At 30.4% G+C, this 20,208-nt stretch overlaps 1 protein-coding gene across 1 annotated transcript in view; it reads left to right on the plus strand.

Moving 5' to 3' along the window:
- The window catches only part of LOC106460236 (inositol 1,4,5-trisphosphate receptor type 1-like), a 109,320-nt gene that overhangs the window by 22,717 nt on the left and 66,395 nt on the right, over positions 1–20,208 (plus strand). The window contains exons 13-21 of the mRNA XM_022386900.1: positions 1,423–1,570; positions 6,398–6,556; positions 9,397–9,569; positions 10,976–11,095; positions 11,411–11,608; positions 11,953–12,048; positions 14,784–14,934; positions 17,393–17,540; positions 19,360–19,538. Coding sequence (XP_022242608.1) covers positions 1,423–1,570; positions 6,398–6,556; positions 9,397–9,569; positions 10,976–11,095; positions 11,411–11,608; positions 11,953–12,048; positions 14,784–14,934; positions 17,393–17,540; positions 19,360–19,538 — 1,372 coding nt within the window. The remainder of the gene's footprint in view (positions 1–1,422; positions 1,571–6,397; positions 6,557–9,396; positions 9,570–10,975; positions 11,096–11,410; positions 11,609–11,952; positions 12,049–14,783; positions 14,935–17,392; positions 17,541–19,359; positions 19,539–20,208) is intronic.

Genomic DNA, 20,208 nt, shown 5'->3' on the forward strand with positions numbered 1-20,208 from the left:
AATACTGTATATATATATATATATATATATCTGTGTCAGTGTAAACAATTGTACCTGATGATGACAAAACCTTGTCAAAACGTTGTACATTTGCTGTTATGTTAAACTTAAAGTGTTTTTTCATTACCCATTCAAGCCGTCTCCAAGCATTATATATATACATTATGTCTATTATAGTAAGATAGTAACTTCCCATAGATATTAAATGCAGCTGAGTTAGATCTGTTCTAAATGTCCGCAATTTGGGAGTAAAGTTTAAGATTTATGGGTAAAAAAGCACAGACTGTAGCTACTTCTTTTCATTTACAGTCAAACATTGCTCACCTCATTTGAATAAGCAATGCATAAATGTTTTAATTAATTTAAAAGTGATTATCAGTATTGTTTTAAACCTCCTTAAATCAGAGTGTTTAATAATGTATTAATTAGGTGAGGTCCCACTTGGAGTACTCTGTACTTTTTTTAGTAAATTGTTCATGTAACGTTCTACTTATGCACGTGTCATTTCATGGCAAAATGTATAATCATACATTTGTTGGCTTGCTATTCTTTATACAAATTTTCCTTCTAATGTTTTATGTGTTATTCAAAAATGTTCCTAGTTTCAGTTAATCGCAATAATATATACAAGGTTTAGTTATCTAATCTGTCTTGAAATCTGTTCATTGAAACGTTAGGATGTTAATTGATTATTTGAAGAAATTTTGAATTTTTGAAGTCTGCTTAGAAGTTATGAGATGATGTTGAAATTGAAAAATGTCAGATTTAACTTTCGTGGTAATGACATTATGATTTTTATGTTTATTTATACGATATCTCCATATTCATATGGAATGCAGTGTGTGTGATGCATTATCTATTAGTTGTAAAACTATGGGCATAATTTAAACAGATTTCAATGCACAAATCAAGATGTACACAGTTCCATTAACTGAAATTTTAGTAATACTCTCTGGCTGAAGGTATGTGATTGAAATACATATTAAACAATCTAAGCTATGAATATAGGTTAATTTCAGTTTAACATAATTGTTTTTAAGCATTCTAGTCATGTTTAGAATTGGCATTTTTTATTAAAAAGTTTTGTTTGTGCTTGAATTTGCATATAAAGATTAGAAAATATGCAATAAACAATAGAGGAGTTATACTCATTTGTAATATTTGACTCATTCAGATGCTGGTATTTCCTACTAAAAATATCTTGTAGTAGAAAATAAGCTGGACCTTGCTCACTCTATAATGGTAATGCTATGTATATTTTAAATGGTCGATGTTTTAAATGCATGTTGAGTTATCTGTTTATTCAGACTGGAGTAAGGAAAGAAGTTCTCTTTCAGTCTCGGAGTCCACAGAGGTCAAAATTAAAATTATATCCTTCAAATGATATCATACCCACAATGCATTATTTTTCTAATATGATAGATTTGTCACCCAGCTACTTCAAGAATTGATCTATTTCATTGCTGGTAAAGAGAATGAACCTAAGAAGCAGGATCCTTTAGATTTAATTGTAACACATCCAAATAGGGAGAGACAGAAGCTTGTCCGAGAACAAAATATACTGAAACAGGTATTGGAAATAGAGCACCATGTGATGTCATTTTTTTGTTTTTTGTTATTAATAATTGTGCAAGTCTTCATAACTCTTTATTTAGATTTTTTTAAGATCATAGAAGTTAGAATTTGTGTGTGTGTATGTACTTTTTTTGTGTTAGAAAACATTTATGACTAATTTTTTTTTACATCTGAAAATTTTATTTTTTTAAGTTTGTGTTAATTAGGTAGGAAGTATTACATTTTGGAACGTAAAATGTTTGTGAATTAGTAAATAATTAGTTAATCAGTAATAATAGAAGAAACATGTTTCTAACAATAGCTCTAAAAGAACAGGTAATTGTAACCCTATCCATTTTGGATAAATCAGTGTGATTAATTTGTGCAACCACTGCTCAAGTTACAAAATTATTTTTGCTTTGTATTATATCAATTTTAGAAATCTGTATTTGTATAAAATAAATGAACTACAAGATGATTTAAATTTAGTAACTTGATAATGAGAAACTAACACATAGCACTACCTTATTTGAACTAAAAAGCACTATGAGTACACTGAACTTTTCCTGCAAATATTTCTTATTTACAGGATGAAAGTGAGAATGATTGAATAATTATAGGAAATAGCACTTTTAGAGCTATTTTTGTAAAAATCTGTTGCAATGGATAGCTATTAAATCTAACTGCCCCCCAGTGGCACAGTGGTATGCCTGCTTTTTTAACACACTAGAAACCAGGTTTCGGATACCCGTGGTGAGCAGAACACAGATAACCCATTGTGTAGCTTTATGCTTAACTTCTAACAAAAACTTGAATGTAACAATCGGTATTTGCCTTTGTGCGGAGTTGGGTTGATACTGGTTGCTACTAGCCATTACTTATTATTTTAATACACTATAATTTGGCTAATTAACTGATACTGTGGCTGACATTTAATATAGAGATTCCCTGGTATAAGGAGGAACATACTTTGAATTACATTGGATAGTTTTTTTGCACCATTCTTAGATACCACCTAGAATTAAAATGTTGAATTAAACTTGTGTACTTCATTTGCCTAAACAGTGTTTTCTAATAATGGTAACTTAATGTGATGTAGGGGGAAGGAAAGGGTTGTTTATCACTGTTAGAACAGTAAATCAACAAATGAGAAGTGACAAAAAAAGTATTATTTTTATCTGATCTGTTCATGACCTGCTAGAACAGTTCTGTTATCTTCTACTAATGTTTGAAATTTCTACGTTAGTATTGTTTTTTCAATTAGTTCAGCCTACAAGGTATAAAAAAATAAAAAAATTCAAACAAGCTATTTTTAAACCTATGTGCACAATGTCGAACTATTGGATAGAGCCCATACTAGTGTAATTCTAAATTTAATGTCTGTATCTTCATGAAATGTGTTAAATAAACATTACAAGTGTGTCATACACAAAAAATCAAAATTTTTAATAAAGTGTTTTACTAAATATTTGTCTGTGAGTGTATTGAGTCAGTTTGACCCAGACTATGAGTAGCCGGAGTGCAGGGTGATTTTCATGTTAAGATTAAAAAAACTTTCTTTCATCTTCTAGGTTTCATATTTTATTAGCATAATCTCTAAGAACAAAATTAATACCAAAAGTTTTTTAATGTAAAACTTTTTACTTTATCTGTTATTTTCTCTACCGTAACACTAACTTTACGTAAATCATCGGTAGTGAAAATAGAAAAATTACAATTTTTTACCTCAAAAGTCTCAGGCATCTTCACTTTCGTAAATGTTTTCAGTAAATTTCATTGCTCTTTTGAACTAACTAAGGTGAAAGACAATAAAGCAACCAGCTAGAGTGTGGAGAGCTTAGGGTAAATATAATTTCAGGTTACATCATGTGACATCTAACTATATATATATGTTCTTTTGTAGGTTCCTTGTGATGTGATCATGAAAAAATTTTATTTATTTATTTTCCATTTAAACCTTTTTGTATAATCTAATAATCTTTAAATCTTTACATATCAGCTACTTTTGTTTAAAAATGTGTATCAATAAATGAAAAATATACATAAAAACAAAAAACTTATCACTTATTATTGCTTATAGGCCTATTTGTACTCCAGAATATGCGTCACTAAGACTACCTTTTTCTGCACTATATTGTTCATCCAAACAATAGTTCATGCATTTTAAAACACAAACAGTAATTCAAACAATAAAATAGGATTCCCCAAACTACTATAATTTTCCTGGCTTTGTAACTAACCTATAAATAGGTTTAAAAAATTTCACAAAATTTCATTTTTTACAAAAGGAGATTAACAAAGCCATCATAATCGCAAAGTTTACAAAATGGCTTTTCTACTGGCTTTAAACATGCACCACTGAAAAGTAAGTGTAAATATGCAAGTGATTTCAACACATGAAGAATTGGGAGGAGCTTTGGTGGGGGGGGGGTGTTACAAATTATTAATATCTCAGAAAATAAAAAAGGTTGGAGGTTCTTATATCAAATTCTGGCCTGACAATATTTAGAGTTGGTGTATCTAATTCCTGGACACTCTGAATCCTATATAAAGGAAGTAATAAAATATGAAATGGAGAATTCAGAGCAGAAGGACAACACATGACATATAGAAGTGAAGACTGAAAACTTTTTATTTCTTTTTCAAAGTAAGAAATTAAAGCTTACATAATATTAAAATTTGAATTATTAACTACATTTGGATGTAAAGATTATTAGCATACATTGCTAATAAATTGTTTAAATAAATTTTTAATGTAATTCTGTAATAAGGTAATAAACTTTGGCTCCTCTGCCATGCACATATTTTTAATCTAGTTCTTCCATACTTTTCCATTTCTACTCATGGCCAGGTTGATAAGGCGCTCAACTCGCAATCTGAGGGTCGCAGGTTCGAATCCCCGTCCCACCAAATATGCTCGCCCTTTCAGCCATGGGGGCGTTATAATGTGATAGTCAATCCCACTATTCGCTGGTAAAAGAGTAACCCAAGAGTTGGTGGTGGGTGGTGATGACTAGCTGCATTCCCTCTAGTCTTGCACTGCTAAATTAGGGACGGCTAGTGCAGGTAGCCCTCGTGTAGCTTTGCACGAAATTCAAAAAACAAAAAAAAAACAATTCCATTCAGTCAATGAAAACTACTGTACATCAAAAAATGCTGTACTTTGAGCAAAATTAAAAAACAAACCATTTCTACTAATTCACCTTAAATCTTTATTTCCTTTTTTTAAATTTTTGCTTACTTATAAAAGGAAACTCCTAGGCACAACTGACAGAATAACATCACAATATGTTTAACTTGTTTATACCTCTCTTGTTAGCTAATGATGTTCAAGATTGGACTGAACCGACTCTATTATTTGTAGAATCTGGCTGTGTGACTGTTTTTTGAAATGTTTTATCAGTAATAACTGTTGGAAACATTTCTACTTGTCATCTTTAGTTTCTTCATAATACTAGACCATTTAGCTTATCTTGGCTGAGTTAAGAAGTTTCTGAGTGTTTTTGTAATTTATTTTCTTTCACAAGAAGTGCGTATAGAACACACTAAAAAATATTGCATACAATATTGTCCTGTTAAAACTTTTAACAAATGTTTCTAGCAGTATTACTGTATGTTTCCGGAAGCATTCAGTACAATTGGGTATCTCATGATGAGAATGGACATTCGTTTTATTTTGACTTGTATTCTGATGTGGGTTTATGTTCTCCAAGTTAGTCGAACTCCACAAATACGAGATAAACCATAGTAGATTCCTCAATAAAGATACTCTGAATATTAATGCTTCTGTTGTATTTTATACAAGTTTCATTAAGGGTTTTATTTGAAATGTGTTGATAACAATAATGGACATTATACATTTGTAATGTTAGGCAGTTGCAGTGCATGTTGTAATGGGTCGGCAACCTGTGGCTCGCAAGCTGCAAGCATCTCTTTAAAGAGATTTGTACGGCTCTCAGTCTTTATTCTTACTGTGAAGAAAAGTTGAGAATCTTTGAAGCACAATGGGTGTTAAAACTTTAAGCTCAACATTTGCAATTTTTTACTTAGAATAGAGTTGTGCTGTTAACATTCCAGCTAACTCCTAAAATGTCTTAGAAGGCTTAACTAGACAAAAAACAAAATAATAATAATCCACCGAGGGGAATTAAACCCCTAATTTTAGCATTGTAAATCCAAAGACTTACTGCTGTTCAACTGGGGGACCTTCTCAAAATGTTTTGGTCTTAGACAAAAACCAAAAAATGGCTCTCCTTCTTTGAAGGGTTGCCCACCTTTGTGTCAGATGGATTCGGTGCTTTTGTAATGTTAGACGGATTCAGTTCAAAACTGATGCAGCTCGAATCTGCCCTTTTATTACTTCATATTTTTTAAATGTCATTAAGGAAAGAAAAGCACAATCTGAAGTCTTTTTTTTTTTTAAATATACATAAGAAGATTGTTTTGCTATAGCTTAGATGGTTATGATAAAATGTTTAAAATAGTTGCTTGTCAAAAGTTGACAAATGAGAGATCTAAGTTACAGTCCATGTGAGGCATTGTTTTAAGGAGACAGTCCTAGAGCATGTGAAGTATGTTGATTTTAGATAGTTACAGATGTGTTATAAATTCATCTGAGGTTAAACTAATAAATAAAGTATGTAATAATTTAGATTAAATACCAGTCTGCCTTCCTCAGATATTTTCAATGCTAAATTTGGACATCTTCCTTTCAGCTTATACATGTCATTATATACTAGTATGTATGTCTAACGAAATCTTTACATAAGAATAAAATAATTTTTCCCTTTTCACCTTTTTTTATTAAAAATTATTTTAATACTATTATATTTTTCCTTTTTAGCTCTTTAAGCTTCTACAAGCACCATTTATCGACTGTGGAGATGGTCCTATGCTCCGTATTGAAGAACTCGGGGATCCACGACATGCCCCTTTTAAACATATTTGTAGACTCTGCTACCGAATCTTGCGTCTCTCACAGCAAGATTACAGAAAGAACCAGGTAGGGTGTTGAACATCAATGATTGTAAATGCCTTAAATATTGATTTTACTTGAGGGGAATTTTATTTAGTTAAAGAGAGAAATACATTATTATAGTTTTTTCTAAATATATTGAGGAGAAAAAATGCATGTTGATGTTGTAAGTTTAATTGGAATTTTATTAAAGTTATTTATCTGTTTTGAACTAAAATTTAACTTGGGTTTTGACAGATTGGGTTGGGGGTATGGGATTTTTATCAAAATTTTTGATTTATTAATATAAATTATGTTATAAGAAAAGCTAATTCAATAAAGAAATATTTTCTAATATATCTGTAAGTTATAATGGCTAGACGAAAGCCTTTATTTTTATTTAGCTAAAATCGGGCATTCTGATACAAAGCAACAACAACAAAAAATACTGATCTATAGATCACACTTTGTCAGCATGAGGTGTCACATAACATATTAATTAATATATTATAAAACAACTGACTTAAATAGTATTTTGCCCAAAGCTTTGTTTATTCCATGCCAAGCTGATCTGATGAGCTCTTGTATTGAGCAAAATGCCTTTTGCAGTGTATAATACAGTGTGTAGTAGAAATGCTATTATATCGATTTACTGGAAACCCGTATAGACTAAGTAAAGAAAGATTTATTAAAAATTACTATTGGTCTTATTCTGATGTAATATAACAAAAAAAGAAAACCATCTTGCAGTCTTTTTTTTATATATTGAGTAGACATACTTATGAAAGTTTTCATTGTGTTTTTTTATTAATGCCACACTAACTGTTTATTAAAATAACGTTCACCTAACTGTTTATTAATTTGTTGCTTGTTGGTTGTGTAGACTTATTGATCTTAAGTTTCAGTGTGATCCATTGTAAAACTAAAACTTGATAACAAAGGAAAATTCTAAGGAATTGTTATCTTAAGGCCTGTTTATTAGATAATTACCAAATGACCAGAATTATATGGATAATTCAGAAAACTCAAGAATAATTGGATGTCAGATGTGAAGAGACCTTATTAATGTGACAAGTAAATGTTAGTAATTTGATGATATGTGAAGATGAGCTATAAAATCTGGCATTTTGCTTTGGAACTAATATAGATGTATAATATTGGAAAAAAAAGTATGGAAAAAGGTATAAGAAGCAAGTTCTGTGGGAATGCCACTCCTTTATCATGTGAAAATGAATTACACTAAATTTACATGATGAAAATTTACAGTGTGATTATTTGTCATCCACCTGATCAGAAAGTACCACACTAGTATAAAGCCGTTAAAAGTATAGGCAGTCATACTGTTATACATCTGTTTATACCTAAATTTTATTGACCTTTGAACCATGCCTTAACTAATATTTCTGCCACATAAGTTGTAAATCACTTAAAGAATGTGTAGTTAATGTTACACTATTAATTTACATAAGAGATGAGCTACTCAAGAGTTACTCATGAGCGTACCTGGTGAAAATTTATTATTATTATTCTTTATTTTACCTAACCCAACCTTATCTAGCTTAAAAGTTTATATTTTTTACATTTTAGTTACTTTTATTATAATAAAGAATACACATGAAAAACCAAAAATAAATTACTTATGTAGGTATTTTTTGCTGTCAACTGTCGATGAAACTTTTTTATACTAATGGAACTACTGCACTAAATAATTTAGTACTTAATTAAACAATGCACCAAAGAACAAAGAATAATAACATGCAAATAAGACAATGTCCCTTAACTATCATAATGTTTCTGGCTTTCTAGCTATGCAACAAGAGCTGTTAAAAATTCAGCTGAGGTTGTCGATGTGTTTTCCATGGAAATAAAGTTTGAACTGGAAGCAAAATAGACAATTTTCTTTACAGGAAATAATGTAATGTAATACGTCATTTGATAGTTTAAAACTTTGGATTTCTATATGTTATAAACAATATAGCATTAAACATCAGAATTCTTGGCAATTTGTGAAAGAGAGGATGTGACAGGTAGGTATGGGAAGTGGGTCTGGTTTTTTAGTTTATGGTAAACTAATAAGATGGAAGGCTATATAAATTAGGCTTTGCCTGAGCGATGACAACATTTTAATAAGTAATTTAAGTTAAATTCTGTACCTCTCAGTGGTAAATAAATTAGAAAAGAGAGAAGACTTAGAGAGCAAATGTCACAATTCGCATACTAGGGGAAATTGAGAACTTGTGTTTCTTTTAAATATTGCCTTATAAAATTAAGAACTTAAAGCTTATATAATATTAAAATTTGGATTATTAGCTACGTTTTGATGCCAAGTTTATTTGTATACCATGATAATAAAGTACTTCAGTTAAATTTTGAATGTAACCCTCTAAAACCTTGTGCATACACAGAAAAAGATGCTTGTAGCAAAAGTGTTAATTTAAAAAGTAAGGACATGTATGTCATAGTAGAGTGTAATTAAAAGTCTTTGCTTGAATATAATTTGTTTCATTGTCATGTTTAATATGCTTAAGATAGACATTTTACTGCTACTAGACAGAGAGTAATTTGAAAAAATATAAAAAAAATCCTTGGTAGTAAAAGAAGTATTTCTTTGCATAGTTATACACTGTGTAAAATATAACTTTAAATCCATTATTTGTTTTTCTTGAGAGAAAATAACATAATTGAATCCATATACAGAAAACAACTTTGAGCTTGTATAAAATTATAAGACACCTTTGAATTTATGTACGACATCTACTTTGTAAGGATCGGTGTGATGTTATAAATATGGGTTTAGTTGTGTTTTACATTTATGTTAGATAAATAGGTGTTTTGTAACTTATGTGAGAGACTGTATAAAAATGTTTAATTTTCTTCTTTACTTTCAGGAGTATATTGCCAATTGGTTTGGCTTTATGCAAAAACAGATAGGATATGATGTATTAGCTGAAGACACAATTACAGCCTTGTTACATAGTAATCGAAAACTTTTAGAAAAACACATCACAGCATCAGAAATTGAAACTTTTGTAAGTTTGGTGCGAAAGAATAAGGAAAGCAGGTATTTAATTCTTGTCATTTTTTTTTATCTATGATGTGTTTAAATATCTGAACTGGAGTTGTAATTTCTGCTCTAACTGTCTTTTTTGTTTAATTGCTTTTGAAATCTGATTAGATTTACTACCTGCTTGTATATTTCTAAAAAAATATTAGAAAAAAATATCAACAGCTTCATGCTTGTAATGTTGTGTAATCAGTCTGTGCGACATATTATGCTACAGTTTTTAATTCCATGGTGTGTTATAATTTTGGTTATGAGCAGAAACATGTCTAAATCAGGGGTGATAATTCTCCACCAGTCGGCTGTTTCACGCATTTTAAGACATGCTTCTTTAAATTGAAACAAATATGATGAGATAATATTTTCAATATAAAGAGTTGAATTGGAGATTGAACACAAAATTCTCTCACGTATTCTATGGACAAACCTTTGTTACGATCCTGGAAGTAAACACTGAGTCTGAATGTACGCTTGACCAATGACAAACAGGCTTGGCTCTGCTTAATAGATCGGCACCATATTAGAACTAACACACATGTTGTTGTTACTGCATTTATTTTAGAGTTGAAAATAGTACTGAAAGTCAATGAAGGAAAATTCTCACAAATTAAATGGGCTTATTAAAGGTTCATTATAAAATAATAATCCTTATCCAGAGAAACCCAAGAGCAAAAGAATACTGTCCTTGAAATAATTAAATGTCCCGTTGTGAAAAGTTAGTATTTTTTCTACTATTATTAGTGCACAAATATAGGGGATACACAATACTGAAGCAGTAATTTTAATGTTAATTCTGCATGAACATCTAAATAATAAGTTAAAAAGCACTAGGTTTCCTTTAAAAATAACCCATTTTGTACCATCCTTGATCCTTCTCTCAGATTATGGTGGACCAAGGGCATAGCTGTGCTTGCCATTACCTCCAGATTTTTTCAGCCTGACCTATTCTCATTAACTTGTGTTATTTTCAGTTGTGTGTGTGTGTGTGTGATTCATAACATATTACTTTAGTTTTTTGTTATTTAATTGTTTACATTATTCTGAAAAATGAAATTCTGTGAACCAGTCCATCTGGCAGTCTATAAAAATTGTAAGCTATTTTTTTGACAAATTACACACCAATCAATTTTTTATTCATTTAGTTATATCAGCTCAATGAATGGAAGGTTATTATAAAGTTAAACCGAGTAAGCGAAATATAACGAAGAAAATAAAGTAAGTTGTGAGTTTTAGTACAGTATCATATGACTCTGAAAAACTTGGATTTTTAAATGTGTTCTGTTCTGGCTTGGCTAGATTCTGAGCAAATGAAAGCACTGTGTGTTGATAATTAAGTGTATTTAATACAATTAAATAATTAATATTTGTGGAGGTTAGTAAATATTCTGCATTATTTATTTTCGCAGATTTTTGGATTATCTGTCGGATCTGTGTATATCCAAAAAAGTAGCTATTCCAGTCACACAGGAACTCATCTGTAAGTCAGTGCTAAGTCCCAAAAACTCTGATATTCTTATCCAGACCAGGTAAGAGTAGTACGAACTTTGAAAATTGTTTTAAAACATGTATAGTATTTTCTCAATATCTTTTAAATCTAAACTTTCTGGTATTAAACTGACATACGTTTCAGAAAAAAATAATTCAGCATTTTGTGTTCACCTATCATAACTGTGTTCAGGTATAACTAATTATAAAAATTATGAAAGTGTTTTAAACAACCATTTTATCAGACTGTTGTTATGTAGTGCACACATATATATGGTTCTGAAGTTTATAAAAATTTATTATGAAAAAGTATTATATAATCTTCGTAATATTGAAATCATATAAACTATATTTAGGATGGTGAGGACACAGATGGAAGTGGAAGTGAATATTCCAAGCTCTGATGGCCATGTCGATTCATTGATTACTCTTGAGGAAGAAGAGAATGTAGTATTGTTTTGGGACAATGAGAATGAAAGCAGGAGCATCAGAGAGTTGGCTGCCGGAGTTACTGATGGAAACAAAGATGACAAAAGTATTTTGGATTACTACAGGTTAGGGCAATTACTTCTTGAAACATATAACCATAAGACCTAATGTAATGATTGTAGTATTTCAATTCAAACCTGACTCACACAGGGTATTAATTGCTACAGAAATTCTTAGAGAACCAATAATTTACAAAATAAGCAGTTATAAATCTTTAGATTATTCATAGTAGTAATTGCTATATAAAAATTTATTTTACAATCTTTGAATTAAATGGTAATTGATAAAAATTACAAATGTTAGGAAGTTCTGGACAGTATTTTTTGTTTCTTATATGGTTCTCATACATTATAAGTAAAAATGTATTTTGTGCTTTTGTGTTAACAACTGCTTTTTTCTTGTTTTTAAGACATCAGCTGGATCTGTTCTCTGGAATGTGTCTTGATAGACAGTATCTAGCTATAAACAACTTGTCAGCTCATTTACATATTGATTTAATCCAAAAGTGAGTTGTTTACTTTTTTCCTTTATTATTCATTTCTGGTCCTTAGAGAACAAGTGTAATAATAAAATATGTGAATCTAAAACATACTTTAAAATACAGTTTATTTTAGTGTATAGTTAAATCAAAAGATGTACCATAGATCTGAAAGCCACAGAAAGATATTTTACTAGACTAAAACGAATTTAATTTAATTTTTTTGAAGATGTAATAATGTGTTTGAATAATAAATCTCAGTGAAAAAAAAATCTAAATATTGCACTTTATAATTTATCTTGGCACCTACTGTCTATACTTATCATTATCTTAATAACAAATGTTTATTGATTTAGATCTCAAATAAAAATTGGAATTTATTTTTTATTTGGATTTAAGTAATCTCATTTGATGTTGAACTCATTATGTGTTTGTGAACCAAAATGGTGGCTTTAAAGTAGAATTATAAACAATGTATTGTGGGAGCTCAAATCATTATCATGTATATATATGTCTGTTAAGGAATAGATAGTTCTTGTATTAGGATCATTGTTGACTTTTATTTTAAATTATATGCATATTTTCAATGGTGTTTTAATTATTGCCTACTGCTGCATATTTCCAATGGTGTTTTAATTATTGCCTACTGCTACATTACAAGCTTTTTCTCAACTAACAGATTTTTGTATAAATGGCAAAATCATAATATTCCATTAAGAAAAAAGATGTTTTATAGTTATATTTTAAACCACTTTTATGATAATGTAGTAACCATTGTTCTGATTTAATAACACTGTGAATTATTTTCCTGAGAAAGGTTAAAAACAAAAAATTATCATACAATACTTCAGATGAAACAAAACTTGTAAAATGTAGCTCCTAACTTTGAACAGATTACATATTAACCTAATACTTATGATACTTACTCCTGAATTGACAATTTACGAGGAATGTCTGACCACAGCCGTGCGTACTTCACCGGAGTAATCTGTTCCTGAGGATCACGATCAACATGCATGTGAAGCATGAGACGAGCAAAGGCTGCACGCAGGTCAAACGGCAGGGACTCATCTGCCATACATCTGAGCAATAGGCAATAATTAAAACACCATTGGAAATATGCGTATTGTTACCTCATGGTTTAAGAATTAAGTTAAATATACAACTATGCTTTGTGATAAGCAAGTATTTCAGTGTGTTGAAATTAAAGTTGCAATATACAAAAGAATTAACAATATATTTGTTTTAGATAAAACAGTTATGATTTTGATTACAGAGGAAAGTATAAAATCATATGGTGAAAAAAGTTTAAAATCTGTGCTTGGATTTGACAACCAATTGTGAAGACCATAAAACCCTTAAAGCACCTAGTAAACAAGATAACATAAAATATTTTACATCCTGTAATTCTGGATTGATTTATATTCATGGGATAAAATAAGCACTTATCATTTACACATAATTACATCTTATAAATAAACTTAATATTCCAAAAATTGTTTAATTTGGAAGTCTAAGTTCAAGGGAGGTCCAATTCAATCTACACTTTGATCAGCATTTGTTATAGGGTTATACTAGTTTCAGAGAATTCCACTCCTCATCAGTAACCCTGAACACAAGTTAACCAAAGAGAGATAAGCTGGACCTATATCATAGTGAAAAGTATCAAACATACATTGTCTTCCTGTTTCTTCAATGTATGTTTTGTTGCAGGAACATGGAATTTCTTAAATGATGTTTTTGTGTTTCTAATTGGTAGTTTCTACAAGACATTAAGATCTATTCTGGTGAAAAACAAACAGAAATGAGAAACACAAAAATGTCATTTATGAAATTCTGTGTTCCTGCAACAAAACATACATTGGGAAAATTGGAAGAAGACTCATGACAAGAATAAAAGAACATAAAGACAGTAAAAGACTTGTGAAAATACAAAATTCAGCCATTGCAGAACACACCATGTCAACTGGACACAAAATTAACTGGGGATAAACTAGAATCATTAACACAAACAAATTTTGGAAGACAAGAAAAATTAAAGAATCATTTTACATTAACACAATAAAACCTTCACTAAACAGAGATTCCGGATTAGAGGTGAGTAACCTGTAGCTACCATTGGTTGAATCTACAGGAAGTCTCTCCACCAATCAGAAACATGGATAAATCAACCAGTCATAACACGCTCTCCACAATCCACCAGAATACTATAAAGACCGACTAAACCATACATACACTGACCTGAAGATGAAAGGTGGAAGACTTTCAAAATGTCATCCTCTACACTTGTGTTTCTACAACAGGCAGTTGCCATCCATTCAACTGAGTTTCATCATGAATACTCTGCCTAAACAATCTAAAAAAAATGCTTATTTTCATGTCAATTGAAATATACCATACAAGCTAGATTGTTTTGTATTTCAGTGGCTGAACATTAGAATACAATTTGTCTTCAAGTTATTATGAGTAGGACAATGTTTTGGTTCAATGACACAATACAAGAAACTACTTAACTTATGAAAGTTATAGAATCGATTTATGTTAATATTATGAACCCAAATATTTTTTTTACTGTTATCCTTAGAATATTGATTAATGCTTTTCTAATCTTCGAGGTACTTGTTGAGGAGCTCATTCTAGATGATTTTGTGTTAATACAGTTTTGGGGTGTATTTGTCAGAAGTGTTGCACTGCTGTAACAAGCCTGTATACAAATAGTAAGAAATATTAAACAACAATATGTGATTTTCTCTTTATTGTAGCTATGATGCAAACAAACAACCAGATCTAAACAGGGAAGCTGTTTGGCGGAGGTTCACCCCAACCATCACATTTGTGGAGGATTACCTGTGTAACGTTGTTGGCCACATGTGGTCATTTGCTGACAAGGAACAAAACAAACTGACATTTGAGGTAATTTGATTACGTATTCCATTCATTTCTAAGCATTTTTTTGAAACTCGGGTTGTATTAACCGGCTAATTCAGTGACAGTGATTTTCAACCAGTGGAACTTGTTATGTGATACAGGTGAAAGTAAAGAAGACAAGTCACATTTAGAAGTGATGAATCAAATGAAAGTAGAGGTGATTTCTATTATTGTGGCAGAGAAATAATTTAAATCAAGTTTTCTATCCTCAAGAATGTAATTATATTTATTGTTTAAGTAGTATACTTGTTCACTGGATTCTTCATTTTCCCAGTTCTTCTAATTTTATGACATTTCTTAGCAATCTGAATCATTCAATCATTAGGGATTTATCATACATCTTCATGTTCAGATTTTTAAAAAATCATAAAAAAAGTAGCAAAAACTGTAAAACTCAACCTATAGGAAACAAGTAAAAAGAAAGTGATAGAAAACAAACAAGAGTTATCAAAAAAGGTGAAGGAATTTAATGGGCCTAAAAACATGGCAAAACTTGGACATCATTATCATTGTTTGTATATATGTAGATCTGCAAACTTTCCAACTCAGAATCATCATAATCAAATTCTGATACAAACTAACAAAATCCTTGGTTGATAGGTTCTCTTATAGTTATTGTCTGAACTTGTTTTCAAAGAAAAAGGCTACTCAAGTTGTTTGACCTGCATTTATTACATATCTGGGATCTCCTAAAATTGTTTGATTACAAATATGTGATTATTATGTTCCAAATGCAACAATAATTGTAAAGTATCTTGAAACTACTAGAATTTTATAAAGCCTACAAGTTTATAATTAAATTCCCAAGAAAGAGAATATCTAATGAAATATTGGTAGTTAAACATCCAACAAGATCTTCCTAAAAAATATATGTTCATGATCCAAAGAAAGAAATTGATTGCGAGTAAGGTAAGAAATCTTTGTTTTGTTCATGAATAATGTCAGTAGAAAATTAAATCTTTAAACATGAAATAAATGTCAAACTGAATCGTGACATAAATGAAGCATTAGAAACCCTTAAGAGTGATGTATGCTTATGGTCTGTAGGAATTTTTAGTGAAATATAAATAGCTTTTTTTTTTCTAAATTACTTGACTACAGTTTTGCACATAATCTGGTTATTATTCAAATTCTATAGCTTGTGCAGCATAAAATTTTTTAGGAGGAAAAGAGCTAACATGAAAAACTGTTAAATAGATTTTTGAGCAAGGATATATGTTTAATTCCAATTTTTTTTTAAGGAAGAAAAGGCACAGGAAGTTGTATACAAATAACTTTTCTTTTTGGAGTTTGATCTTAAGTTTGTTATATTTGAGGAAATTTATCTCTTGATTTTTATACCCAGTTTGATATTAGATGTCCCAGTTTTGTGTTTCACTCTGTGATACAACAAATCTTTATCTGTTAATTTCAAAGTGACCAAGCATGGCCTTGTCATGCTCTGTGGATTAGGAGGTCCAAGCTTTGAACTACTATATGCCACTGAATACACTCTGCACTTTCAGCTGGGCATAATAATTGTGACAATCAATCTTGCTGTTTGTTAAAAGTAACTGTATAGTAGGAAGGTGCTGCTGACTGTTTGCCCTTCTTCTAGTTAGCAGTCGAAATTAGAAAAGCCTCTGCTCTTAAGGTGCTGTTCAGGTGTAGAATAACTGTAATTTGTTTCTAAAAGCCATTTTAAAAAGTTATACAACTTACAAAAACATCTAAACCCTATACATAAGTTTCTTTTGTAATCTAAAAGTCAGTTTATGGACATATTTAAGAAAAGATACCTATCCTGCTTGTAATAATAATTTAATTTGGGTTTTATGTGAAAATTTGACCCACTTTTTTTGATAAGGTCAGATCTTATATAAACTTTTGGTATATATTTTCCTGTTGATACTTAAGTTCAATTTTTTAAATGTTACCCCTGTAACTTTTTAATTTTGTATATTTAAATATCTTTCTATTGTATTGACAGTCACGTAACATTTTGCATCATTTGCAACCTTAACACTTTTAGTCCCTTTCGTCACACTCATATTTTATAGTGTTCTGGTAGGAGTATTTTTTCATATATAGTTCTAGAAATTGTTTTCAAGACATAGCTGAAATATTGTAAAATGTTCAGCCTGTGTTATTCTGCAGTGGAATATTGCACAGTTAGCCCACTGTTTATCAGAAATCTGTGTGGATTATATAGCCATATCTCTGTTCTTAGTTCTTAATGTTTTGATATTTGGAAACATCAATTCAACCTCAAAAGAATCAATTTCCCATATTTATTCAAATGGTTATTGAAAATAATAATTTTGTAGTCATAAGACTATGTGATACTTAAAGTTGAGTTCATATGAGAAGGCAGATTAAGAACACTTGTTGCACATATTTCTTTCTCTCTGTAGACAGTGTTTTACTGTTGTTATTTTTAAATCATTTATATTAATTCTTTCAGGTTGTGAAACTGGCACGTGAACTGATTTACTTTGGGTTCTACAGTTTCAGTGATTTGCTTCGACTCACTAAAACACTACTGAGTATTTTGGATTGTGTTCCTGATTCCTCTGTTCTGAATGGCAGGTTGCCTACACAGGATATTGATGGTAAAAAAATGGACCATTTTAGTTATTTCAAATACTTTGCAGAGTTAAAGTTCTTTTTTTAGTTTTACTTTAATGCTGATAATGCATTTTTACTTGGTCAGGTCCTAGATAAATTCATGTATTGTTACAATAAATCTTTCTCTACATATATTACTCTACATGTGAGTTAGCAAACCTTTAACAAAAAAATGTAACATACAAGAATATACATCACATTTATTTCTGTTTTGTTACGTAAAGAAGCTTTGAGCTGCTCACAGTATCCTTCTTCACTCTCTGAAAAAAGATTTGAAACATAACTGACTCTTATTGTAAATAATGTGTGTGTGTGAGAGACAAAGTACATATACATGTTATTGCACATTACTTAACAACAGCATTACATAAATTGCACCTAAACAGTTCACCTCTTGTGTAAAATTAAGGTGTTATAAATTGATGAATGTATAAAGTAGTTTAGTAGTAGCAGCAGGACCATCCACTCTGTATCTTGTATATCATTAGAGCTTTCTTATGTTGCTTCTTTTAAAAGAAAAGATTCATTTAAAAATGCAGGATCCAAGATAAATTTCACAGCATGCCTTCATGACATTCTAAAACTTGTACAATGATATATGAATTTTAAAAACAATTACAGATTATATTATACTGGTTTCCTTTCTTTTTTTTACCTTTGTTTTCACTACCATAATTCTTACCACTTCTTTCCTATTTTTATGTTTTTTAGGAGTTTTCACCATTGGTAGCATGTTGGCCCCCTGGAAAATGAGAAACATAATTCTTACTTTATTCATTCAACATATATATATAAGACTTTTTTTATTCAATTCACAATTTCACACTATTTTGCTCCTTCATAGAATCATTTCTGCAGACGCCCATGGATGAATGATTGTTTAACATTGTACTGGGTGAAAATGGTTAAGATTTATAAGGGGGAAAAAATTATACTGCTCTGGTAGAGTTTTTACTTTGGTCATCTCAAATGTGAATTCAAATTCTGCTTTTCTTTCTTAATTCTCTAAGTAATTCTCATTACTGTTTCGTGCAACTGAGACCCTTAAAACTAACTTGATAATTTTAATTTCTCATGCTTAGTATAAAGAGTAAATATAAAGAAAACTCCAAGTTTGAAATGTTTATATTTTAAAGGACACACACGGCAGGGGAACAAAATTTTACGAAAGACACATTGACAGTCATAAGTTTTATTCAGGAAAGTTTGGACATTGTACAGGGTGTAATAAAAACTATATTTTACTGCATACTTAAATCATTTTTCTTGCGAGTCAAACTGCTTTTATTTATTTTATGATTCTCTATTTTAATAATACAAGATTGTTGATTGGAATAAAATGCATGTTATTGTTCAGGATAATCTGAGGATAAACACACGTTGTCTAAAACAAACAACACTTTCAGTACCCTTATTTAGGGATAGGCTGATTGAGAGTGATGGAAAGCATATTGAAAACCACCTGCGGCAGTTTTTGAAATACCATGCACTGTGTTCATTCTTTCCTGAATTAAAGGTGCAATTCTCTTTGTGCCACTGGTGATTTTAAGTTTTTAAGACATAATCGTTTTACATTTGGGGTTTTCTTTATATTCATCTGTTTGTGTATGTATATTTTAATTATGACATGTTCTATCATAATTCACAAGTTCTTTAAACGAAGTACCTGTATTATAATATACTTTTAAGTGTGGGTAGAGAAGAGTCATTTAAAAGATGGTTAATTAGAAGTTTAAACCCTTTTCCAAAATGTGTAAGTTAGTTTCAAAAGACAGTTTTTGTAATTTCAAGACTTGTTGATAGCTTGCAGGGGAGTAGCCAAATCTATTAGAGGAATGGGAGCTGTAATGACCAACATGGTGTTGAGCACTGCAGGGATAAGTGAGGAAATGGCAGCAACAATACGAAAGAAAGCATCTATAACAGGCTCTGAAGACACTCTTGTAATGGACACAAAACTGAAGATAATTGAAATTTTACAGGTACAAGTTTTTGTTGTGGTATTCCAAGTTTAGTTGATATTAGTACGAAGGTAAACTGCCCCCCAAATAGTGAGAGGTTTGAATATTTGGTTGGATGGAATGTTAATATGACAACAAATACAGAAAAGAAGAAACAAATTTGATAAACAAAACTAAGTGCTATTTAATTTACTATACACAATTGTCTTGCAGATTGATAACAATGAAATTAACGTAAATTTAAAACTAAAATCAACTTTATATTAAAACTAAAAATAAAATACAAGGCACGGTCAGCAAACATGATAAAGAACCTACAGAAAAACACAGCACCTAATTTTGGCCATTTCCGAGTAGAAGCTAATCTCCCCGATAGCTGCTCCTACAATTCACATGATCTCTGTAACTGAGCACTTACAAAGAGGATTGCAAGAATATGGAAATATCTCTGCTCCATGAGGCAGTCACAGAATAGTCCTTTATACACATGGTAAAGTAGGATAATATGTAACTATCCCTGGAAATATCTCTGCTTCTTGAGACAGTCACAGAATAGTCCTTTATACACATGGTAAAGTAGGATAATATGCAACTATCCTTGGAAACATCTCTGCTCCTTGAGACAGTCACAGAATAGTCCTTTATACAATAAGTAAAGTAGGATAACATGCAACTATCCCTGTACATATCT

This window comes from Limulus polyphemus, unplaced genomic scaffold (genome assembly GCF_000517525.1).
Source record: "Limulus polyphemus unplaced genomic scaffold, Limulus_polyphemus-2.1.2 Scaffold732, whole genome shotgun sequence".
In the NCBI taxonomy this organism is placed as follows: domain Eukaryota; kingdom Metazoa; phylum Arthropoda; class Merostomata; order Xiphosura; family Limulidae; genus Limulus; species Limulus polyphemus.